The 27,503-nt window shown below is 36.1% G+C and overlaps 1 protein-coding gene across 1 annotated transcript in view; it reads right to left on the bottom strand.

Annotated features, from left to right (window-relative positions):
• Positions 1 to 20,900, bottom strand: part of MAPK10 (mitogen-activated protein kinase 10) — a gene marked incomplete at both ends in the record, with an annotated part of 126,366 nt that extends 105,466 nt beyond the window's left edge. Inside the window, one exon of the mRNA XM_079710467.1 lies at positions 20,835 to 20,900. Within this exon, the coding sequence (XP_079566593.1) occupies positions 20,835 to 20,900 (66 nt within the window). The remainder of the gene's footprint in view (positions 1 to 20,834) is intronic.
• Positions 20,901 to 27,503: the final 6,603 nt, after the last annotated feature.

Here is a 27,503-nt window from a genome sequence, read left to right as displayed (position 1 = left end):
GCTCAAAATAACTACAGATTTAGAATAGTCTACTCTACCATTGATTCAAATTAATTTTAAAAGTAACTCATTCCCCCACTGAATATTAATCTTATATTTAAATGACTCAATGATTTATTTTATATTGACATAATAAAATTTTCTTTGAAAACATTCAAAGCAAACTCATTTCCTCCCTGCCCCTCATCTCCCCAAAAATTTTTAAGCTAAATTCAAAGAAGACTTTATAGCTGCTGGCAGTTTGATAGGCAGAGAGGAAATCTGAATATAATCTGTTCTGTGAAAAGACAACATATTACACAGACCTATAAGAAAGGGCTTGTGTCACGATTCCTATCATCAGTTCAGGTGCTAGCCCATAGCTATGGAATTTGAAAAGAAAAATGTCCCACATTACTGATCTTATCCTGCAGGTGTCCAAAGCTTTGATTACATTTTTCTCGGACTTAATAACGTGTATTTCACTCCCTCCCCATTTTCACCTGTGCATGACTGGCCTGTGTTACTGCTAGTCAGTTCCTGAGCAGGAAACATTAAGGTTTAAGAATGTTTAGATGTTAAGTTTCCTTAGTTTCTCTTGAATAAAACTTTCAGTTTCAGCTGAAAAGAGCACCAAGCCTGGATTAGTTCTGCACTTAACACCTATGAAACCAAGTCATTTTATTCCTTCATTCATTTATTATTTGTATTCTGTGTGGTTACAAAAAGGATTTGTGCAGCTCACCATAAAAGATATAGAAACAATAAAACCATTAAATCCAGTTTTAAGAATAAATGTCAAATAAAGCAGGCTGAGAGATGACTGTTTTACCAGAAGACTTAAGTTTTGAACATCTACTGTCTTGAGCACAAAAGTTAGTGTCATGCTTCCAGCAATCCAAAGGAAAAACATGACAACAACAAGACCACAGTGAGTGGCAAGTTTTGATTCATTAATTTCATAAAGTATACCATACAGTAGTTCATAGGAAAGGTAAAATTTCTCTAGCACTCAACCCCGGGAAAAAATATTCAGTAGTTCTTTATATAATAACCCTGGAATCAAACAACAGGCAGTAGATACAGTATTTTTTCATCAAAGACATAGGAATATGCTTCATATGACTTATATGATATCAATTCTCAATAAGACAAGGGGAGAAAGAAAGGTGAACCAGCATTAGTCACTTACCTAGTAAAGGTGAACTTTGTATTCTGTTAAATACTATATTTAACACTAACAGCAGATGAGGAAAGTGGCATACAGAGCTGTTAATTGGTTCAAAGTCTTGGAACTATTGATTAGTGGCACCAATTAACATGAATTAAAGTTTGTCCAACTCCAAAACATGTGTTCTTCTTTTACTAAACCATTCACTAGTTCAGCTAAAATAACTTAGAACAGTGATGTGGTTTTCTTATGATAAGGTGAGCTGTAGGAATAGAACTTGAGAGAGATGAGTGAAAAACACATCCTTCTCTTTCATTTATCAATTGTCCCAGCCTGGAGTTTGAACATAACACTAAACAATTCAGGGTTGAAGTAGACAATCTTGTGTTGTTGATGGAAAGCTGGATTTTCAGAGCTGCCTAGAATTTGTTAAATGTTTATTGAGCACCTACTATATGCCAGGGACTATTGAAGATGCTATGGATGTAACATTGATCTAGCTCTGGATGTAACATTGATCTAGCTCAACAGGATAGCCAACATGAATTCACTACAAAATGCATCTCCAGAAAATGAACTGCTCAATCTGTTGGATATTATTTTGTCGTTTGGGTACTGAAAAGTATCTGACAAAAGTGGTGATTCTGCTTTTGACACAAATGATATTGAGCTCTTCAGTCTTACAGTTATGGCCAGCATGTTGAGTTGCTCTTGCCCCTCCAAGATTGTTATATAAAGTCAGCAGAAACAATGCCTGCTACTCTGTTTGTTATGGCAGAAAGGCATGTGTTCAATCCATTTAAAATCCGAATCAAATTATCTACATATTAGTTTTAAAGAGGGATATTTGAGACAATCCTTAAAGACATTAAGGGTTAGATTTTGTTTTGTCCTGAGTATATTTTCCCCATTCAACTTCTTGAAGTGTTACTCTTCAAGGAGGATTACAGTATGGAATCTACATCACTGTTATGTTGATTGGCTCAGAGATGGTTACTCTGTGGAATCAATGGCTTATTATAAATCAGTAATGCAGTAAAAACTCTAAGACTTATGTTATGTTTAATCACAATTTTCAATTATGTGAAAAAGCACATAAGAATAATCAATAGTAGAGCAGGCAGGCATGCCTGCCTGTTCTTTATATATAAAGGAAGACAGCTAGTACTGTTTGAATATCTACTAAGCACCAAGCTAGTATTAGGACCAGATGCTGTGCTAAGTATCTAATAAATCATTTCATGTAAGACTTAGTATTCTCATTTTGCACTTGAGAAATCCTAGAGTAAGGATTTCAGCAAAGGGTAAAAATTCAGCTTTTATCTAAGAATTCTTACTGTGAGGGCTTGGGCAAGCTTTTCACAATCTTAGCCCTAGTGTCCTTATTTACAGAATGAGGGCAGTACATGCATATCTTGGAGAAATTGTGAGTTTTGTTCCAGATCACCACAATAAAGTGAGTCACACGAATTTTTTGGTTTCCTAGGGCATATACAAGTTAGGCTTCAGGGCTTCCCTGGTGGCACAGTGGTTGAGAGTCCGCCTGCCGATGCAGGGGACACGGGTTCGTGCCCCGGTCCGGGAAGATCCCACATGCTGCGGAGCAGCTGGGCCTGTGGGCCATGACCACTGAGCCTGCACGTCCGGAGCCTGTGCTCCGCAACGGGAGAGGCCGCAGCGGTGAGAGGCCCATGTACTGCAAAAATAAATAAATAAAATAAAATAAAATAAAGTTAGGCTTACACTATACTGTTGTCTGTTAAGTATAAAAAAAATACATACCTTAACTTTTAAATATTTTATTGCTGAAAAATGCTAACCATAATGAGCCTTCAGCGAGTCATAATGTTTTAGCTGGTGGAAGCTCTTGCCTCAATGTTGATGCTGCTGACTGATAGGGTGGTGGTTGCTGAAGCCTGGTGAGGCTGTGGAAATTTCTCAAAATAAGATAACAGTAAAGTTTGCCACATCGATTGACTTCCTTTTATTAATGGTTTTTCTGTAGCATGCAAAGCAGTTTGATGGCATTTTACCCACAGTAAAACTTCTTTCAAAGTTGGAGTCAATCCTCTCAAATCTTGCTGCTGCTTTATCAACTAAGTTTATGTTATATTTTAAATCCTTTGTTGCCATTTCAACAATCTTCACAGCATAATCACCAGGAGTAGTTTCCTTCTCAAGAAACTACTTTCTTTGTTCGTCCATAAGAAGCAGCTCCTTATCTGTTAAAGTTTTATCATGAGACTGCAGCAATTCAATCACATCTTCAAGCTCCACTTCTAATTCTAGTTCTCTTGCTATTTCCACCATATCTGCAGTTACTTCCTCAACTGAAGTCTTGAACCCTTCAGAGTTATCCATGAGGTTTAAAATCAACTTCTTCCAAACTCCTGTTAAATTGATATTTTGACTTCTTCCCTTGAATCACAAATATTCTTAATGACATCTAGAATGGTGAATCCTTTCCAGAAGGTTTTCAATCTACTTTGCCCAGATCCATCGAGGAATCACTGTCTATGGCAGCTATGTCCTTACAATATGTCTTAAATAATAAGACTTGAAACTGGATATTATTCCTTGATCCATGGACTACAGAATGGATGTTGTGTTAATAGGCATGAAAACAACATTAATTTCATCTCCATCAGAGCTCTTGGGTGACCAGGTGCATTGTCAATGAGCAGTAATATTTCAAAAGGAATCTTTTTTCTGAACAGTAGGTCTCAACTGTGGGATTAAATTATTCGGTAAACCATATTGTAAACAGATGTGCTGTTATCTAGGCCTTGTTCCATTTTAGAGCACAAGTAGGGTAGATTTAGCATCATTCTTAAGGGCCCTAGAACTTTTTCAGTGGCAAATGAGCATTGGCTTCAACTTAAAGTTACCAGGTATATTAACCCCTAACAAGAGAGTCAGCCTGTCCTTTAAAGTTTTGAAGTCAGGCATTGACTTCTCCTCTATAGCTATGAAAGTCCTAAATGGCATCCTCTTCTAATAGATGGCTGTTTTGTCTATGTTGACAATCTGTTGTTCAGTATCACCACCTTCATTAATTATCTTAGCTAGATCTTCTGGATAACTTGCTGCAGCTTCTACATCAGCACTTGCTGCTTCACCTTGCACTTTTATGTTAAGAAGATATCTTCTTTTTGTAAATCTCATGAACCAACCTCTGCTAGCTTCAAACTTTTCTCCTGTAGCTTCCTCATTTCTCTCAGCCTTCATAGAATTGAAGGGAGTTAGGGCCTTTCTCTGGATTGGGTTTTGGCTTAAGGGAATGTTGTAACTGGTTTGATCTTCTGTCTAGACCACTAAAACTTTCTCCATATCAGCAATAAGGATGTTTCATTTTCTTATCATTTGTGTGTTCACTGGAGTAGTGATTTTAATTTCCTTCAAGAACTTTTCCTTTGTATTCAAAACTTGGCTAACTATTTGGCACAAGAGGCCTAGCTTTTGGCCTATATCAGCTTTCAATGCCTTCCTCACCAAGCTTAATCATTTCTAGCTTTCAATTCAAAGTGAGAGATATACAACACTTCCTTTCATTTGAATCCTTAGAAGGCCTTGTAAGATTATTAATTGGCCTAATTTCAATATTCTTGTGTCTCAGGGAATAGGGAGGCACAAGGAGAGGGAGAGAGACAGGGGAACAGCCTGCTGGTGGAGCAGTCAGAACACACAACATTTATCAATTAAGGTCCTCATTTTAAATGGGCCCAGTTCATTGTGCCCCCCAAAATAATTACAATAGTAATATCAAATATCACCAATCACAGAATATAATAACAAATATAATAATAATTTAAAAGTTTGAAATACTGTGGGAATTACCAAAATGTGACACGGAGACTCAAAGTGAGCAAATGCTGTTAGAAAAATGGCACTAATAGAGTTGCTCAATGCAGGGTAGCCACAAAACTTCAATTTGTAAAAAAATAGTACCTGTGAAGTACTATAAAGTGAAGCACAATGCAACAAGGTATGCCTGTAATCTACTTCTTTTGATTAGTGGGAAAGTTAAATGTGATAATCTATGTAAAGCTCTTAGCATGGTATAAGCTTATAGGAAACTCTCAACAAAGCTGTTTGTTGTTGGGTTTCCCTGGTGGCACAGTGGTTAAGAATCCACCTAACAATGCAGGGGACATGGGTTTGAGCCCTGATCCAGGAAGATCCCACATGCTGTGGAGCAACTAAGCCTGTGCGCCACAACTACTGAGCCTGCGCTCTAGAGCCCATGAGCCACAAGTACTGAAGCCTGCGTGCCTAGAGCTCGTGATCCCCAACAAGAGAAGCCACAGCAATGAAAAGCCCATGCACTACAACAAAGAGTAGCCCCTGTTCGCCTCAACTAGAGAAAGCCCACGCACAACAATGAAGACCCAACGCAGACAAAAATAAATAAATAAAATAAATTTATTTTTTTTAAAGTTGTTTGTTGTTATTATTATTACGAATACTACTACTACAGTTATCATTATTATTGAGAAGTTAGATAACATTTAAAGACATAGCTAATTAGTAGTTTTAGAATGTTTTTAACCAAAAGTTGGCCTGGGCCATAGTGCCATCCCAAGGCACTATGATACTACTATAAAATCAATGTATAACCAACAGGGTTCAGAATGGTCAGGTAATAAATTTCTTTTCTGTGTTTTCATTTGTGGTGAAGACAGTTGCTCTGTGGTTACCCACATGCTCTACTACATTTCCCAGCTCCCTTGCAGTTCTGTTGGGGCCAAGTTGCTGTATCTGGCCAGTGGACTACAAGAAGAAGTGGCAGGTATCATCTAAATGCAGAGGCATTTAAGAGGTGTGCCTCTACAATCCACCTCTTTCCACACTGTGATGCCTTAACTGGATATCACAAGGTGGCAGTTCCTGAGTCACAAGATGACAGAAGACAAAACTCCTAAGTCACCAGATAGAGGAGGGTCCTTACCAACCTGTTCTAGACTTTGTATAACAGGAAATAAACTTTGTCTTAATAAGTTACTGAGATTTGAGGTCTATACACTATTGCAGTATGTTTTTCACTCAATAAATATTTTTTTGGCCTTACAAGGTGCCAAGCAATGTTCTAAGCACTGAGAACATAAAGCTCCTGTCCTCATGGAGCTTAATACTAAATTGTCCCTTACAGGATCAAAGTAGAATGCCGGCTTCATTATCACAATGATCTAACTACTAAGCTAATCACCTTGAATTCTATGTACACTTTTGATCTGCATATCTGCAATTTGTCTTTAATAAAAAAAATGAAGTATAAAATAGGCAATAATAAGAGGTATTATATAATCAAGATGGGACAAAATTTCAAGGTTAATAAATAATGGTTAATTTTATTATTTTTTTTTTCAGTACACGGGCCTCTCACTGCTGTGGCCTCTCCTGTTGCGGAGCACAGGCTCTGGACGCGCAGGCCCAGAGGCCATGGCTCATGGGCCCAGCCGCCATGGCTCAAGGGACCAGCCGCTCCGCGGCACGCAGGATCCCCCCAGACTGGGGCATGAACCCACGTCCCCTGCATCGGCAGGCAGACTCTTAACCACTGCGCCACCAGGGAAGCCCAACTGTTAATTTTTAAAAAATACTTTCTCAGGGTAGGAGGAAAAGGTTGTTTCATCATAAGGAGAATAAAAATTCATTTAAGAATCAAAATGTTTAAAGTGAGTTATCTGGATTTCACTGACTTATCTCTAAAATATGCTTTTGTTTTTTTGGAAGGGAAAATTGAAATGCTACATTTAAGAATATGGAACATCGGACCTTCAAGATGGTGGTGGAGTAAGACGTGGATATCACCTTCCTCCCTACGAATACATCAAAAATACATCTACATGTGGAACAACTCCTACAGAACACCTACTGAATGCTGTCATAAGATCTCAGACTTCCCAAAAGGCAAGAAAATCTCCATGTACCTGAGTATGGCAAAAGAAAAAAGAGAGACAAAAGAATAGGGATAGGACTTGTACCTCTGGGTGGGAGCTGTGAAGGGGGAAAAGTTTCCATACATTAGGAAGGCCTTTCACTGGCAGAGACGGTGGGTGTGTGGGGGGGAAGTTTTGAAGCCATGGAGGAGAGCGCAGCAACAGGGGTGCAGAGGGCAAAGCAGAGAGATTCCCACACAGAAGATTGGTGGCGACCAGCACTCACCAGCCTGAGATGCTTGTCTGCTCACCCACCAGGGCAGGTTGGGGCTGGGAGCTGAGGCTCAGGCTTTAGAAGTCAGACCCCAGGGAGAGGACTGGGGTTGTCTGTATGAAGACAGAGTGAAGGGAGCTAGATCACCTCAGCTAGCTGGGAAAGAGTCCAGGAAAAGTCTGGACCTGCCAGAGAGGCAAGAGACCTTTGTTTTGGAGTGTGTGAGGAGAGGGGATTCCTTCCCAGTGTGCCCACAGAAAACAGAGCACTGCCTAAGCAGGCTCCAGAGACAGGCGTGAGCTGCAGCTATCAGTTCAGACCTCAGAGATGGGCATGAACTGCTAACACTGTGGCCGCTGACAGCAAGAGTCCTGTGTGCAAGAGCAGGTCACTATCCATACCACCCTGGAGCGTTTGCAGCACACCACTGCCAGGGTCACAAGATCCAGGGACAACTTCCCTGGAAGAACACATGTTGTGCCTCAGGTTGTTGCAATGTCATGCTGGCCTCTGTTGCCACAGGCTCACCCCGCATTCCAATTATGACTACCATACTCCTCCCACCCCTCAGCCTGAGTGAGCAAGAGAGCCCTAATCAGCTGCTGCTTTAACCCCCTCCTGTCTGGGCAGGGCACAGACACCTGAGGGAGACCTACTTGCAGAGGTGGGGCCAAAACCAAAGCTGAATCCCAGGAGCTGTGCGAACAAAGAAGAGAAAGGGATATTTCTCCCAGCAGCCTTAGGAGCAGCAAATTAAATACCCACAGTCAACTTGATAAACCCTGAAACTGAAGAATACCTGAATAGACAATGAATGTTTGCAAAATTGAGGCAGTGGACTTTGGGAGCACCTGTAGACTTGGGGTTTGCATTCTGCATCTAATTTGTTTCTGGTTTTATTTTTATCTTAGTATAGTATTTAGTGTTTATTATCATTGGTGGATTTGCTTATTGGTTTCATTGCTCTCTTCCTTTTTTATAATATATATATTTTTTTCCTTTTTCTCTTTTTCTGATTGTGTATGTGTATGCTTCTTTGTGTGATTTTGTCTGTACTGGTTTGCTTTTACCAATTATACTATGGTTCTGTCTGTTTTGTTTCTTTGTTTTCCTCTCTTCCTTTTCTTCTGAGCCATGTGGCTGGCAGCCAGGGCTCCAGCCAGGGGTCAGGCCTGAGTCTTTGAGGTGGGAAGGCCAAGTCCAGGACATTAGACCACAAGAAAATTCCCGGCCCCACGTAACATCAATTGGAAAGAGCTCTCCCAGAGATCTTCTTCTCAGCACTAAGAACCAGCTCCATCCAATGGCCAGCAAGCTCCAGTGCTCAATGCCTCATGTCAAACAACTAGTAAGATAGGAACACAACCCCAACCATTAGCAGAGAGGCTGCCTAAAGTCATACTAAGTTCCCAGACACTGCAAAACACACCTCCGGATGCAGCCATGCCCACCAGAAGGACAAGATACACCCCACCCACCAGAACACAGGCACCAGTCCCCTCCACCAGGAAGCCTACATAACCCACTTAACCAACATCATCCACTGGGGGCAGACACCAAAAACAATGGAAACTACGAAGCTGCAGCCTGTGAAATGGAGCCCACAAACACAGTAAGTTAAAAAGAATGAGAAACCAGAGAAATATGCAGGAGATGAGGAGCAAGGTAAAAACCCACCAGACCAAACAAATGAAGAAGAAATAAGCAGTCTACATGAAAAAGAATTCAGAGTAATGATAGTAAAGATGATTCAAAATCTCAGAAATAGAATGGAGAAAATACAAGAAACATTTAACAAGAACCTAGAAGAACTAAAGAGCAAACAAAAAGTGACGAACAACACAATAAATGAAATTAAGAATACTCTAGAAGGAATCCATAGCAGAATAACTGAGTAGAAGAACGGATAAGTGACCTGGAAGATAAAATAGTGGAAATAACTGCCAGAGAGCAGAATAAAGTAAAAAGAATGAAAAGAATTGAGGACAGTCTCAGAGACATCTGGGACAACATTAAATGCACCAACATTTGAAGTATAGGGGTCCCAGAAGAAGAAGAGAAAAAGAAACGGTCTGAGAAAATATTTGAAGAAATCATAGTTGAAAACATCCCTAACATGGAAAAGGAAATAGTCAATCAAGTGCAGGAAGCTCAGAGAGTCCCATAAAGGATAAATTCAAGGAAAAACACACCAAGACACATAATAATCAAACTATCAAAACTTAAATACAAAAAAAAAAATTAAAAGCAGCAAGTGAAGAGCAACAAATACTATACAAGGGAATCTCCATAAGGTTAACAGCTGATCTTTCAGCAGAAACTCTACAAGCAAGAAAAGAGTGGCAGGACATATTTAAAGTGATGAAAGAGAAAAACCTACAACCAAGATTACTCTAACCAGAAAGGATCTCACTAAGATTCGACAGAGAAATTAAAATCTTTACAAACAAAAGAAAGTTAAGAGAATTCAGCACCACGAAACCAGCTTTACAACAAATCCTAAAGGTATTTCTCTAGGCAGGAAACACAAGCGAAGGAAAAGGCCTACCATAGTAAACCCATAACAATTAAGAAAAGGGTAATAGGAACATACATATTGATAATTACCTTAAATGTAAATGAATTAAATGCTCCAAACAAAAGACATAGAATGGCTGAATGGATACAAAAACAAGACCCATATATATGCTGTCTACAAGAGACCAACTTCAGACCTAGGAACACATACAGACTGAAAGTGAGGGGATGGAAAAAGATATTCCATGCAAATGGAAATCAAAAGAAAGCTGGAGTAGCAATTCTCATATCAGATAAAATAGACTTTAAAATAAAGACTATTACAAGGGACAAAGAAGGACACTACATAATGATCAAGGGATCAATCCAAGAAGAAGATATAACAATTGTAAATATTTATGCACCCAACAAAGGAGCACCTCAATACACAAGGCAAATGCTAACAGCCATAAAAGGGGAAATCGACAGTAACACAATCATAGTAGAGGACTTTAACACCCCACTTTCACCAAAGACAGATCATCCAAAATGAAAATACATAAGGAAACACAAGTCTTAAAAGACACGTTAGAACACACAGACTTAATTGATATTTGTAGGACATTCCATCCAAAAACAACAGAATACACTTTCTTCTCAAGTGCTCGCGGAACCTTCTCCAGGATAGATCATATCTTCGGTCATAAATCAAGCCTTGGTAAATTTAAGAAAATTGAAATCGTATCAAGTATCTTTTCTGACCACAAAGCTATGAGACTGGATGTCAATTACAGGAAAAAATCTGTAAAAAGCACAGAAACATGGAGGCTAAACAATATGCTAATAAATAACCAAAAGATCACTGAAGAAATTTAAGAGGAAATCAAAAAATGCCTAGAAAAAAATGACAATGAAAACACGGCAAGCAAAAACCTATGGGATGCAGCAAAAGCAGCTCTAAGAGGGAAGTTTACAGCAATACAATCTTACCTCAATAAACAAGAAAAATCTCAAATAAACAACCTAACTTTACACCTAAAACAATAAGAGAGAGAAGAAAGAAAAAAAAAACCAAAGGTAGCAGAAAGAAGAAATCATAAAAATCAGATCAGAAATAAATGAAAAAGAAATGAAGGAAACAATAGCAAAGATCAATAAAACTAAAAGCTGGTTCATTGAGAAGATAAAGAAAATTGATAAACCATTAGCCAGACACATCAAGAAAAAAAGGGAGAAGACTCAAATCAATAGATTACACATGAAAAAGGAGAAGAAAAAAATGACACTGCAGAAATACAAAGGATCATGAGAGATTACTACAAGCAACTATATGCCAATAAAATGGACAACCTAAAAGAAATGGACAAATTCTTAGAAAAGCACAACCTTCTGAGATTGAACCAGGAAGAAATAGAAAATATAAACAGGCCAATCACAAGCACTACAATTGAAACTGTGATTAAAAACCTTCCAATAAAAAAAAGCCCAGGACCAGATGGCTTCACAGGCGAATTCTATCAAACATTTAGAGAAGAGCTAACACCTATGCTTCTCAAAATCTTCCAAAATATAGCAGAGGGAAGAACACTCCAAAATTCAATCTACGAGGCCACCATCACCCTGATACCAAAACCAGACAAAGATGTCACAAAGAAAGAAAACTACAGGCCAATAACACTGATGATCATAGATGCAAAAATCCTCAATAAAATACTAGCAAACAGAATCCAACAGCACATTGAAAGGATCATACACCATGATCAAGTGGGGTTTATTCCAGGGATGCAAGGATTCTTCAATATATTCAAATCAATCAATGTGATACACCATAGTAACAAATTGAAGAATAAAAACCATATCATCATTTCAATCGATGCAGAAAAAACTTTTGACAAAAATCAACACCGATTTATGATAAAAACCCTCCAGAAAGTAGGCACAGAGGGAACTTACCTCAACATAATAAAGGCCATATATGACAAACCCACAGCCAACATCGTCCTCAATGCTGAAAAACTGAAACCATTTCCACTAAGATCAGGAACAAGGCAAGGTTGCCCACTCTCACCACTATTATTCAACATAGTTTTGGAAGTTTTAGCCACAGCAATCAGAGAAGAAAACAAAATAAAAGGAATGCAAAACAGAAAAGAAGAAGTAAAGCTGTCACTGTTTGCAGATGACATGATACTATACATAGAGAATCCTAAAAATGTCACCAGAAATCTAATAGAGCTAATCAATGAATTTCATAAAGTTGCAAGATACAAAATTAATGAACAGAAATCCCTTGCATTCCTATACATGAATGATGAAATATCTGAAACTGAAATTAAGGGAACACTGCCATTTATCATTGCAAGAAAAAGAATAAAATACCTAAGAATAAACCTACCTAGGGAGACAAAATACCTGTGTGCAGAAAACTATAAGACACTGATGAAAGAAATTAAAGATGATACAAAAAGATGGAGAGATATACCATGATCTTGGCTTGGAAGGATCCACATTGTGAAAATACTCTACTACCCAAAGCAATCTACAGATTCAGTGCAATCCCTATCAAACTCCCACTGGCATTTTTCACAGAACTAGAACAAAAACTTTCACAATTTGTATGGAAACACAAAAGACCTCAAATAGACAAAGCAATCTTGAGAAAGGAAAACAGGGTGGAAGGAATCAGGCTCCCTGACTCCAGAGTATACTACAAAGCTACAGTAATCAAGACAGTATGGTATTGGTGCAAAAACAGAAATATAGATCAATGGAACAGGAAAGAAATCCCAGAGAAAACCCATGTACATATGGTCACCTTATTTTTGATAAAGGAGGCAAGAATATACAATGGAGAAAAGACAGCCTTTTCAATAAGTGGTGCTGGGAAAACTGGACAGCTATATATAAAAGAATGAAATTAGAACACTCCCTAACTCCACAGACAAAATGAAACTCAAAATGGATTAAAGACCTCAATGTAAGGCCACACACTATCAAACTCTTAGAGGAAAACATAGGCAGAACACTCTATGACATAAATCACAGCAAGATCCTTTTTGACCCACTTCTTAAGAAATGGAAATAAAAACAAAAATAAACAAATGGGACCTAATGAAACTTAAAAGCTTTTGCACAGCAAAGGAAACCATAAACAAAACGAAAAGACAGCCCTCAGTATGGGAGAAAATATTTGCAAATGAAGCAACTGACATAGGATTAATCTCCAAAATTTACAAGCAGCTCATGCAGCTCAATATCAAAGAAACAAACAACCTAATCCAAAAATGAGTGGAAGATCTCAATAGACATTTTTCCAAAGAAGATATACAGATTGCCAATAAAGACATGAAAAGATGCTCAGCATCACTAATCATTAGAGAAATGCAAATCAAAACCACATTTTGGTATCACCTCACACCACTGTGAATGACCATCAACAAAAAATCTACAAACAATAAATGCTGGAGAGGGTGTGGAAAAAAGGGAACCCTCTTGCATTGTTGGTGGGAATGTAAATTGGTACAGCCACTATGGAGAACAGTATGGAGGTTCCTTAAAAAACTAAAAATAGAACTACCATACGACCCAGCAATCCCACTACTGGGCATATACCCTGAGAAAACCATAATTCAAAAAGAATCATGTACCAAAATGTTCATTGAAGCTCTGTTTACAATAGCCAGGACATGGAAGCAATCTAAGTGTCCATCAACAGGTGAATGGATATTACTCAGCCATAAAAAGGAACGAAACTGAGTTATTTGTAATGAGGTGGATGGACATAGAGACTGTCATACAGAGTGTAGTAATTCAGAAAGAGAAAAACAAATACCATATGCTAACACATATATATGGACTAAAAAAAAAAAAAAAGGTTTTGATGAACCTAGGGGCAGGGCAGGATTAAAGACACAGAGGTAGAGAATGGACTTGTGGACACGGGGTGGGGGAAGGGTAAGCTGGGACAGGGTGAAAGAGTAGCATTGTTATATATACACTACCAAATGTTAAATAGATACTTAGTGGGAAGTAGCTGCATAGCACAGGGAGATCAGCTCGGTGCTTTGTGACCACCTAGAGGAGTGGGATGGGAGGGTGGGAGGGAGGTACAAGAGGGAGGGGATATGGGGATATATGTATACATATAGCTGATTCACTTTGTTATACAGCAGAAACTAGAACAACATTGTAGAGCAATTATACTCCAGTAAAGATGTTAAAAAAAAATCTCTGAATCAAAGTGGAACTAAAATATACATTCTTTTAAAAAAATATAGAACATTAAAGTCTTATTTTCATTTATACAATGAAGAATATTATTCTTAAATCCTATATGATATTATTTTCGTTCTCTCATTGCACAATTATAAAAAGATCTAATTTATACCTAATTTTAGTAATTACACCTTCTCCAACATCTTGGTTTTTTTCTCTTAAATATGTATTTTGTAACTTCCTTGCCTTTTTTTAGAATGAGCTAGAGATGTATCTAGTAAACAGCCAAATAAATATTCACCTTTAGAGAAGGTGAACAATAGAAGAGTTGCATGACACATTCCTGATTAGTACTGGTTTTAGAACTCAGAACAAAAGTGGACATTATTTTTCTTAACCTACTGAAAAATTCAGCCTTTGCTTATCACACACCACAACCTCAGAAAATGCCTGTGCAGAAAAGCAAAATCATCACTTAATATATTTTCTAAAGTCTTAACATCCAAAGGGTAATAAATTAAAGTAGTGTATTTAAGGAATTAGTTGATTTCTTAAGAACACTTATATAGATTAAAATGAAATCCACAATTTGGTGCTTTTCTGACAGAGCATTATTACCTATACACTGAAAAACCACAGATAATTCTGGGATATTTTACAGCATAACTATTTTGACAGATATAAGCAATAACTTCATTTAAACTGATTACTACCTCAACCATAATTAAACTCATAGTATTAAGCTACATTTACATTCAAGTCAAGATCATTCAAGAAGAAGTCAAGTCCGAACTTTATGTGCTTCAAGCAAACCAAACACATACTCACATAAACTAATACAAAGAAGTTCCTCGGTACAGAACCGAATCTTAAGTAGGACCTGTACATCTTTTGTTAGATAAGATTTAGTAACATAACTGAATCTATTTATTAACTGGAATAAGATAATAAATCTTAAGAAAAAAACTGCCCAAGGTAGAAGACACAAATGTAACACTAAATTTACTCTTTTGAAATTTGCTGAAGAGTTAAGTTTTTATTTATTTAGAACAGCCATCATCTGTGGCTAGGAAAATTATTACATATACACACAGTGCTTTTGTTATCCAGACATTAGAGTAGCAAAATAACATTTAGTTAACTAGTCAACTCATCTAGTAATATTTTATATCTATTATAAGAAAAGCATTGCTTTAACTAGAAAATATTCAACATGCTCAGTCTTGGCTATCATATCTAACAAGGTGCTATACCAAAAAACACTAAGACCTCAAAAGACACTGAAGAACAATTTTGTTAGTAAGAACTCTACAAAGAGACTGCTATTTCTGTCATATCCCCAGTAATATTTTAGACCTTATATATCACAACTGTCCTTTGGAATATATATAAAAGTCTTCTTTTTTTTCCTACTGGTGACCAATAGAATCATAATCTCCTTTGCATTTAATCATAGTATTTTTTTCTTAGTTATATTTTGTTGCTACTCACTTCAGTCAAAACACTGTATAACCGATAGAAGATTTCAAAAAGTTCATAATGGGACTAGAGAAAGACCTTCTAGTATAATGGCTGAGGTTTCCAATCCCAGAATAAAACATAATTGAATTCTATCTTGGTAATTGATGGCACTCTAAAGATTAAGTGAAATAAAATCTTAGTGAAGTCATCATACATAGTAAGCATTTGGTAAGTATTGGGGTGTTTTCTTTTCTCATTCATTATTGTTTAGCCCATAATTACAACTGAGGTTTTTAACTCAAAGCGGAATAGGTTTTCTTTATGTTTATAAGCCTAGCCACTCTCTACTGTGCTTTAGACTAGACAGTGTGTTCTTTGAGGAGAGTAACAATACTCACCCTGTATCCTTAATTTCTACAAGTTACACATACATGTTATAGGCACTGAGTAAAGATGTGTTGAATAAATGAATGATGGAACCAATCAATAATCTGTCGATGTGTAGATGTCTCCTTGCATAGACAATGTAAGAAGGCATGAAGAGTTTCTGTGTCCTAAGAGAAAGAAGCCCACTGAGCTCAGTCCCTTTATTTGTAGTGTTACTTAGACTCATAATTGTTGATTCACTGATTTGAACCTTCTATCTCTCAGGCTTTCTGAAAATCAAGAAATTATTTTAAATGATTCATAACCAACTCATGCATCAGTAAACATATAGAGAGGACAATAAGTTAATAACTTTACAGATAAATGTTAGACCAACACTGATTTATGATTAGCAAATTAATCAAAATGCAATTAAATATATTAATATACACTTACAAGATTGTAAGATGTTGAGAAGTTGACTTGATTTTGAAAGGCAAGCAAATTTCCACTCAGAACACAGTGTTTTTCTGAGTTTTTATTTACCCTCTTTTACCCAAAAGCATTTGTTGAACATTTACTGAATTAAGATAGAATTCCAGGCTTGGAAGACAAGGATGAAGATGCCCTGGCCCTGCCCCAGAGGCAGTCACCATTGAGTGGGGAAAACACAAACCTGTACAACCAATGATAACACAAATCAGGATGTGGTAAATGCTGTAGACACCAGTGGGTGTGCATTAGGTTTCCCAACACACATTATCTCTCTGTGTATACATTTCTTATATTTCATATGTATAAAGCCCTGTACTATTCAGTACAGCAGAGTTCCAAAAATAGCACTTTTCACAGATTCTTTTAAAAAATCATAGAGCGAAATTTAATAGTTCTGTCCTTCTTTATTTAATTGAGAAAAGCAGGCTAAGAAGGCTTACCTATTTCTCAGGAGGATCAAGAGCTTTTGCACTTTCAATTCCCTGTCAGTCTAAATTTTTGTAAAGGATTCATACAAGTGCAAACTAAAGATTATTTTTTCATCATCTAAGACAAATTTCTCTCCAGAATATTACAAGAAACCTCTTGCCTGCAAAAGCTGCTTGATGTTTTTTAAAGAAAAAAGCAGCGAAATTAATAGGAGTAGCTCAATGAATCTCATGTTCTTCAAATAATTCAACTAAGAAAAAAAGTTAATACTACTACAGATAATGTACATATTTACTGTTGATAAATAACTACCCAGGCAATTTTATTTTCTATATTTTCTGAGATTTCTTACTGATAACAGTGAAAAAATTATAAATATGATATAATTTTTTAAAGCCACAGATTAAGACTCAAGAGACCTGAATTCTGGATACACTTGATCACTAATTGTTGACAAGTTACTTAAAGGTCTTTGCATATTGTCTGTGTGGCAAGAAGTTGGGAGCAACCTAACCCTGCTGGAGATGGTGTTAAACACCACTGCATACAAGAATCCATGAGATAACTCATGAAATGAGAAGCTTCCAAAGCACATAGCTTGAAAGTAAACCCAAGTAGATAATCCTGCCTCTAAAAATAAATACAGTATTTTCTTTAAATTTCTAGAATACTAAATGAGGCTCACAGCTACAGGAAAGAAAAAAATAAACATTATCATCAAATAAAAATTCTACCCTGGGCTTCCCTGGTGGCGCAGTGGTTGGGAGTCCACCTACCGATGCAGGGGACGCGGGTTTGTGCCCCGGTCCAGGAAGATCCCACATGCCGCGGAGCGGCTGGGCCCGTGAGCCATGGCCGCTGAGCCTGTGCGTCCGGAGCCTGTGCTCCACAACGGGAGAGGCCACAACAGTGAGAGATCCGTGTACCGCAAAAGAAAAAAAAAAAAAAATCTATCCGGAAAGTAAATAAAGCACTCTGAGTCACAACTAGAAATATTTTGCTTGCTATGATGTTTTTAAGTTATAGAATATGCATGTATATTTTCTAGATATCAAAAGCTCATAGTAAGCAAAAAAAATCAGAGTCATTAAGAAATGACTTCACTTCTCTTTATTCCTTTGCTTTAAAAGAACTCTTCCTAGAAATAGACATTCTGCATCTGTACCCAAATTTTGGGAGTTGATTTAAAAATAACTTCAACCTACATAAAAACTGTTTGGATTAAAAGTAATAGCTGAAGTTTTAAGACTTTTTATTGATAATTTTTGAAATTCAGACTTAATCTTGAAATATGTAAAAAATAAAGTTTTTTGTTTGTTTGTGGTTTGTTTCTTAAGTACTAATGCCCATGGTAAATGGCGAGGATCATGGACGCTAAGGAAATGGCTCACAGTCATACAGCTTGCAAACGGTAGGCCCAGATATTTTAACCAGAAATTCAGGTCTGCTCATTTTTCACCAGGGCTCTATCACAGTTGCAATTGATTGCATTAACCAAACAGATATCATTCATTCATTAAGCAAATATTTGGTGCGAGCCCACACTCTGCCAGATACTATTCTTAGTGCTACAGTACAGCAGTGTGCAAAAGAGACAAAATCCCAACCATGTGTTGCTAATTGTTCAACAAATGGCTGGGGGTGAGAGAGAGGAGAGAACTTATCTGCTGTAATTGTTTATTTACACAATATACATATTCCTATCATGACAAAGTTCAATCTACCAACTTGACATCATTGAACTTAAAGCTGAGAAGGGATGTGCACAATCAAGTCTCGTGAGCCTATGTGAGCTCACAGCACACCACTGAAAAAGAGTACCTGCCCAACTGAAAAATGCATTCTAGCAGAGAGAGAGAAGCAACGTGCTAGTTACATATATAGTGTATCAGATACCAAAAAGTGTTATGGAGGGAAAAAAATAGAAAGACAGGGAAGTTGGGTAGTCGGTGTGGGGTAGGCAGTGTAGATTAGGAAGGGGCAATTTTAAATAGGATAGGCAGGAAAGACTCCCTTAAAAATGACATTTGAGCCAAGTCCTGAAGGTGGTGAAGGCGTGAGCCAAGTGGATAATAAAGGAAGAGCATTTGAAGGAGGGGTGTCTCGGTGGCTACATGGCAAAGGCTTGTGTATTTATTTTAGAATTTTTACCATAAGTGAGATGGGACGACATCTCACTTGCCTGAAAGGTTTTTTTGTTTTGCTTTTTTTTCTTTTTAACCAAGGAGTGACATGATCTCACTTATATTTTTCAAATGTCACTCTTGCTGATGTTTTGAGAATAAACCATTTGGGGGTGAGCAAAAGTGGAAGCTCTTGCAATAATCCAGGTTTGGCTCAGAATGATGGTGGAGAAAACGGTGAGAAGTAGTGAGATTCCAGATATATTTTTAAAGCAGGGCCAACAGAATTTGCTGACAGATTGGATGCAAATTATTGTCCAAAAGATGATTCTGAAGATTTTGCTCTAAGCAATTGGAAAGATGGATTTAGCATTTACTGAATTAGAGCAGAGTAATTTTGGAGGAAAGCTCAAGGGTTTGGTTTGGTATATTATCATTTGCTATGCCTATTAGCCATCTGAGCTGAATATAGAACAAGCAATTGGTTTATGAGTCTGGTTTCAGGGAGAGGTTTGTGTTGGAGATATAACTGGGGAGTATTCAAGATACTGATAATATTTAAAACACTAGGACTCAATGGGAGAACCAGAAGAGTGAATCTAAATTTATTTAAGATTTAGTTAGCTATTTAACAAAAATATCTTCCAGCACTGTACTCAGTGCTAGGCAAGTATTAGCTCACTTAATTCTCATAAACCTAGAAAGTAGGTACTATTACTTTTTTCCCTTTTTACAAATAAACCAAAGCACAGCAAGGTTAACTAACTTGCCCAAGCTCACAAGTAAATGGCTAATCAGTGACAGATTTGGAATTTCTAAACCAAGCTGTCCAGATCCAGGGTTCTAGTTAGAGAAGAGAAGTTACCTGAAAGTCTAAGGCTTTTGGCACTGCAAGAATTTACAGGTCAGGGAGATGAAACAGACAGTAAATCCCATTCATGGCACCTAACAAATTTTACTTTTCCATAGAAATTCTAACTACGCTCAGGGAGAATAGATTTACCAATGTTTTGTTTCCCTTTGTATTTTTATATATTTTCTATAATCAGTACATGTTACTTCTAGAATCAGAAAATATTGTATTAAAATAATAGAGGCTGCAGAGTTTTTCTTTAAACCTTGTTTCAAGGGATGCATGTCATTCTCTGTTTACAGCCCATCTTGATGAGAACATGCAATGAAAATCATTACAGAAAAAAAACAGAAGTGCTCTCTGCTTGGGGTATGAATAAAGTTACCATGAATTTTATGGGCCATATAAAAATTCCTGAGAGTAAAACTTAGCACTATTAATTATGTCATGACAACAGGCTTAAGTTAGAACTACCTAAACATACTTAGAGTAGGTACAGGTGTCCCAGCTGGGCTCTTTCTTAAGAATATCACTTGTATGAACACAGAAGTGCAGACTCTTATCTGGTCCATGCACAACACCTTCTCACTAGTGTTCACTGTAGGTTAAAGATACCTTTATTAGTCATTATTTTTGTTTTATATTTGTTATCAACTACTGGTTAGAACTGAACATCAGAAAACAAACTGAGCACTACCTACATATTATTATATTTCAGTACTAGAGATACTCTACTTGGGGCTCATCAGTTCTTAGATGAAAAATAATATCATAGACTTTAGCTAGTTTGAGAATAAAACCACATTTAAGGATTTGAAAAAGACATATTAATGATGTTAAATCTAGTAAGAAATAACTTTATACAGTGATCAAGTACTATATTTATAAACATTAAAAAGAATTCTCTTCATTCCTATTCTAACATAAATGAACTGGGGGGAAAAAAGCATCTAGGTACCAGCTTCTGCTTCCTAAGCTACTTTTAACATTACATAAACATTAACTTTAGTGTGGAACATTTGCTAGATGGGATGGCAAAATGGAAATACAAGCGAATATACTGTACCTTGTTTTACCTGTAAGGAACACACACCTGACAAAAGGCAATTTTCACATCCAAGGTTGGTTCACTGCAGTAGTACAATAAATGGAGGCTCATAAATACCTATAGAAAAAAATGGGGGCATGAATTTCCAAATCACCTAATTATTCATTATTGAATAGTATAAACTTTAGTATAATTTGAATTATACGCAATGTTTCAGGCACTGCATATATTCAGCATGATACTTGTCCAGACCAGTACTAGGTATTTTTCACAAATTGTAAATATTAAATAATAAAATAAGGTTAAAAAATGTCCTATCTTCTATAATGATCAATGTCATCACAATCATAAAGACCAGATATAAGAAACTGGATATATCTAATATGTTAAAGTTAAGTACATCCTATTAGAGAGCACTTTCAGTTCTAAGCAACTAATTTTTAAAAATTCTCAAATACATGCTCAAGAGGATATATATATAATAAGAATATTTGTTGTAGAATAAAAGGACTATTAAATAAAATTTAATTTATAATAAAATTACAGACAGGACTTGGAATAATTGAATCAAAGCTTAAGGTATCAGCATGGAAAATATTTCAAACATGATGTTGAGTGGGGGGAAAAAAGCAGCTTTCAAAAAAGTATGAATATCACTGTATTATTAATTTAAAATTTTAAAGTACACAAAATAATATACATTACTTTGTTATCTAACCATATAACCATAGATTAAAGAAAATAGGACACTATATTAACATGTATTTAATCTTGGTGGTAAGTACAAAGATTTCAAGTACATTGCTTTCTGTATGTTTAAAATATTTTTTAATGTTGTAAAGTTTTAAGAAGAGGATAATAATCTAACAGTGGAAATGCCAAATTAGGTACTGGGTTATTTGGGAATGTTGAGGCAGCATCAGAAAAACTCAACCAAAATCTTATTCAGTTCAATTAAACACACTTTGTTGAATATTATTGTGTGCAAGATACAATTCTGTGAGATTAAACAATTTTAAAACCACTATTGACACAAGACTTCTGTTTCTTGCAATATGAATGATTAGATATCTTGAAAAACACTTTCAGTGCAAAACTTCTAGAAAGGTTAGGTGAAATAGAGAAAATGTCTTTTAAAATGAAGAGCTGGGCTGCCCAAAAAAAGGCAAGAAAAATTCTGAGAGGCTGAAAACAATGTGAAAGGATCCATGCATAGAAGTAAATGAGCTGAAACTGTCACTTGTCCTCAGACCATCTGCTGATGTCTGAAGATCAGAAATTTAGCTTTTAAAGGGCAGCATGCAGAGTACAGGAACCAAAGCTTAGAAGCTATCTACGGTGGGAAGTTACAATGGAGACACCTGCATAAAGTTTACTATAGAAAGTTTCAAACAAAATTCTGGAGCAAGCAAAACAATCCCAGAAGGAAGGTCTGAATTGCAAGAAAAAATATGTTACATTGGAACCTGTGTAGATTTTTTAAATACAAGGAAGAATGAAAGGACTAGAATATATGAGACATTTCTGAAGAAGAATAAGGTGGGTATTGGTGGAGGTTGGGGAGGGAGTTGCTCTACCAGAGATCAGGATTTATTTTAAAGTTGTAGTAAGTAAGGTTTGCAGGGTGGATACAGAGATAAGACTACTGATTAATAGAATAGAGAGCCCAGAAACAGACACGTACGTATATGGAAACTGGTTATGCTAAATTATATTAATATAGACATTTAAACCTGACTATATTAAAGATATCTGGGGAAAGGAGAGACTATGCATTAAACCAAGCTGAGACAATTGGTCATAAATATTGGAGCAAGGAGAGGGAGGAATTTTCCTTGTTAAAGACAATTCTCTATGGGCTTCTCATATTTCTGCATGTCTTACAGGCAGAGGCACTGGCTGCCTTTATTCCAGACTATCTTCTCAAGGATGGTTATAGAGCAAACATATCTCCCTCTGGAGCATAAGGCAGGTTTGATTGCTCTCCAGTATAATACAGATAAGGTGTCCCTCTAGGACAAAAGTCAGGCATGCTAACCACCCACCATAAGAGATTTGGGTTCCCTAAGCTTGGGGTTCCTCTTCAATAACACCACTCACTGTATGTGCAGTAATCACCTGACCTTCTTTGAGTCACCCTGTGGGAAATGAGCCTAAGAAATTGGCATGGATTCTGACACTCTAGCTACTGTTATTAACATGAGTAGTAAAGAACTTTGATCTGACCCAGGAATCGCTTATCTTAGCCAGCATTCATGAAACTGTGGCAAGCTACCTTGTTAGCTTGCTGGTAGGGTAACATCTAAAACTCTTCAAAGGTCTTGACAACCCCTACCTCATGTTGCATACAAAACACAATTCCAGATGGATTAAGATTTTCAGGAAAGGCCAAAGTTTAAATAATATAGAAGGAAATGTAGTTGAATGTCTGAGGAATACATCATAAATAATATGTAAATATGCTAAGTTAAAAAGGAAACTACTGATAAAATAGACTATTTAAAATGAATCATTTCTGTTTATGAAAAAATGTGATAAAGAAGTAGGCCATAAATTTAGAAAAAATATTTGAAACACATATAACCAGAGGAAGATTTATCCAGAATCTATAGACAGCTCCTAAAATATAAGAGGAAAAAGACAAAGAACCCAACAGAAGAATGGGCAAACAATTTGGAATACATTTTATAAAAAAAAGAAATACAAAAAGGCTCATAAATATATATGTAATTTAAAGCCACATTGAGATACTATTTTGTACCTATCATATTAATAAAAACTGAAAAGTATGATAATATTGTTTTTGCAAAGCGGTTGATCAGATGGGAATATTTATACACTGTTGATAATTTTGGCAGTTGGAACAACCAAATTTAGGGGGAAAATAGCATTATACAGTAAATTTCTGCATAGCCTAACACCCACCAATTCTACTTCTACACATATTTCCAGAGAAACTCTTGTGTTTTGCTACAAAGATATATATAAAAGGCAGTTCATTAGAATACTTTTGTAATAGCAAAATAAATAAAAATTAATACTGGAAAAAAATAATCGCAGAAAGGCCAATGAATAAGTAAACTATGGTACATTCATTTAGTTGAACACCATATGGTAGTGAAATGGTTGTATAAAGAAACAAATATCAACGTGCCAAATATAAACATGGTAAATGAATGAAAAGAAGTTATGGGTAACTTCACTTACGAACGTTACAAAATATACACAACTAAACAATATATTATTTAAGATTTTTTTTTACTATGATAAAACTATAAAGAAAAGCAAAAGAATAAAAAATGCAAAATTCAAGAGATTGGCTGTCTCCTAGGGAGGGGAAGAACACCCCTAGAGAGGGGCATGCAGGGCTTTTCATTATGACTACTTTGAGCTGAGTAGTGATGTCATGCAACATTATTTCATTATTATTCTTTAAACCCTACAGGTATAAAATATATGCTATTTGATATGTCTGTGATATTTTATAATAGAAAAAGGTTCAAGTGACACAAGGAACAAGGTCCTTCATTCTCTTGCTAGGCATTGTTATCTCTTCATGGATGTCTGGAACCAAAACGCTTGTAAAGCCACTAATAGGAAATGATCTTGAGAAGAAATGCTGAGCAGTGTAAAGCAGAACAATAGAAAGAACTCTGTGCTTGATGATACCATTAAACTACTGAATTAAGAAATTCTGGATTTTTCTAATTCTAGATTTTCTGTTATATGAGAAACTAAATCCGCTACAGGAAAAAAACTACTAAAATACAGTCATAAAATAAGTAAAAAGTAAAACAAAACAACAAAAGAAACAAGTTACTCCTCAAATTTCAATCTGTGAGATTATTTTATTGCATTTCCATGAGATTCATGTATAATTTTTGCCAGATAGCTACCTCCATTTCTTATTTTTAATTTTTTAAAAATTTAGTTTGCTCAGGTATAATTTACACACAGCAAAATGAACAGTTCTCAAGTGTGCAGATTGATGAGTTTTGACAAATGCCTATATCCATGTAACTCACATTGTGATAAAGGTAAAGTCTGAAAATCCCTGTACCTTTTTCTTGACAATAGTCCCCACCCCCCATGCAACAATGTTCTAACTTCTTTCTCTATATAGATTAGTTTTTCTTTTCCTAGAACGCATATAAATGAAATCACACAGTATATACTCTTATTCATTGGGCTTCTTTTAGAATTCATCCATGTTGGCAAAAGTATCAGTAGTTGTTCTTTTTTTTTGCTGAGTAAGGTGTATCAGTTTATCTATTCTCTATTCTGCTTTTAGATATTTTAGGTGTTTCTATTTTTTGGATATCAATAATGTGGCACGAACATTTATATACATGTATTTTTGCACAAATATGTTTTCATTTATTTTGGGAAAAATACCTAAAGAAGGAATTGTTGGACCGTGGGATAGGAATATATTTAACTTATTAAAAATTGTCTACCCCCTGTAGCAATGCATAAAAATTCAGTTGCTTCACATCCTTGCCAACATTTTGTGTTATCAGTTTTCTAAATTTTAATCATTCTAGTGAGTGTTTAGTAGTATTTCATTATGGTTTTATTTTTTATTTCCCTGATGACTAATAGTGTTGAGAATGTTTCTCATGAGTTTATTGTCCATTTATTTATCTTACTCGGTAGAGTGACTTTTCAAGTATAATACTTTGCCCATTTGGTGGGACTGTGGGTGGTGGAAGCGAGTTGTTTGTCTTTTTATACAAATTGCAGAAACTCTCTATTTCAGATTAAAGTTTACTGTCAGTTACATGTATTATGAATATTTTCTTTCAGTCTGTAGTTTGCATACTCAGCTTATTGATGCTTTCTTTTAGTGAGTAATATTTAATTTTTATGAAATATATTTTATGATTTATTTTCCTTTTATTATTAGTGCTTTCTTCATTTTCTCAAGGGACCTTTCCCAATCCAAGTTCATGAGGATATTCTTCCACATTTTCTTCATGAAATTTTACATTGTTGATTTTACTTTTAGGTCTATGATACTTCTCCAATTAATTTTAATTCATGGTGTGATGTATAAGCTGAGGTTCACTTTTATTCCTTAATGATACACAGTTGTTCAAGCATTCTTAGTGAAAAGACTTTCCTTTCCATATTGAGTTGCCTTGCTGCCTTGGTTAAAAAATCAGTTGATTGTACCAATGAAAGTCTATTTCAGGATTCTATTCTATTCCAATTATCTGTTGTATATCTTCACCCTAATACCATCTTGTCTTGATAACTGTAGCTTTATAATAGTCTTAAAATTAGGGAAGTCCCCAGATTTTTCTTCTCTTTTATTTTTAGGGCTATTCTAGGCCTCTGCATTTCCACATTAATTTTAAAATCAGCCTAACATTTCAAAATTTTTAAAAATACTTCTAGAATTTTGATTGGGATTGCATCAGAACTATAGATCACCTGGGAAAGAATAGATATCTTAATATCGGGTGTTTTATCCACAATCATAGTATATTTGTCCATTTACTTCAGTTCTCTCTAATTTATCTCAGGAATCTTTTGTAGTTTACAGTACATAGATAGACCCTATATTTTTTAAGTTTATTCTTTAGCATTTATATTTTTGGATGCTATTGTAAATGGCATGTTTTCATTTCCATTTCCTAAATGCTTATTTCTAAAAATAAAGTTGATTTTTGTAAGTGACCTTGTATCTAAAACTCTATTAAATTCACTTATTTAATCTAGTAAATATTTTGTTGATGGTTTAGGATTTTCTTTATACACAGAAATGTCATCTGCAAGTGAAGACAGTTTTTGCTTCTTCCTTTCCAATCTGACTTTTCTTGCCTAATTGTCCTGCCTCCAGTACAATATTGAAGAGAAGTGATGACTTGTTGATAATCTCTGCCTTGTTTTTTTTGTTTTTTGTTTTTTGTTTTTTGTTTTTTGCGGTACGCGGGCCTCTCACTGCTGTGGCCTCTCCCGTTGCGGAGCACCGGCTCCAGACGCGCAGGCTCAGCGGCCATGGCTCACGGGACCAGCCGCTGCGCGGCATGTGGGATCTTCTGGGAGTGGGGCACGAACCCGTGTCCCCTGCATTGGCAGGTGCATTCGTAACCACTGTGCCACCACGGAAGCCCATCTCTGCCTTTTAATGGATACACTGATCCATTTTCATTTAAAGTAATTATGGATGTTATTGAGTTTAAGTCTACCATCATACAATTAGTTTTGTATTTTAGCCCTATATTCTTTTTTTTCTTTTTTTAGCTTTATTGAAGTATAACGGACAAATAAATTGCTTAAGACATTTAAAGTATTCAATATGATGACGTGATATATGCATACGTTTTGAAAGGACTTCCCCCATCTAGTTAATTCACACATCAATCACCCCACATATTCCGTGCCCCCTTTATTGGTGAGAACATTTAAGTTCTACTCTCTAGGAAGTTTTGATTATATAATACAGTGCTATGAACTATAGTCACCATGTTATACGTTAGATCCTCTTATGGATCTTACTCAACTTATAATGATAGTCTGTGCCCTATTACCAACCTCTCCCTACCCTATTCCTCCAACCCCACCAAGCCAGTGGCAATCACTTATCTACTCTCTGGTTTCTATACCTTGGCTACTGTGAATAATGCTGCAGTGAACATGGGAGTACAGATATCTCTCTGAGATAATGGTTTATTTTCTTTGGATATATATCCAAAAATGGCATTTCTG

This window comes from Hyperoodon ampullatus, assembly GCF_949752795.1.
Source record: "Hyperoodon ampullatus genome assembly, chromosome: 1".
Taxonomy (NCBI): Eukaryota; Metazoa; Chordata; class Mammalia; order Artiodactyla; family Ziphiidae; genus Hyperoodon; species Hyperoodon ampullatus.
This window is presented reverse-complemented; position numbering and strand designations above follow the sequence as displayed.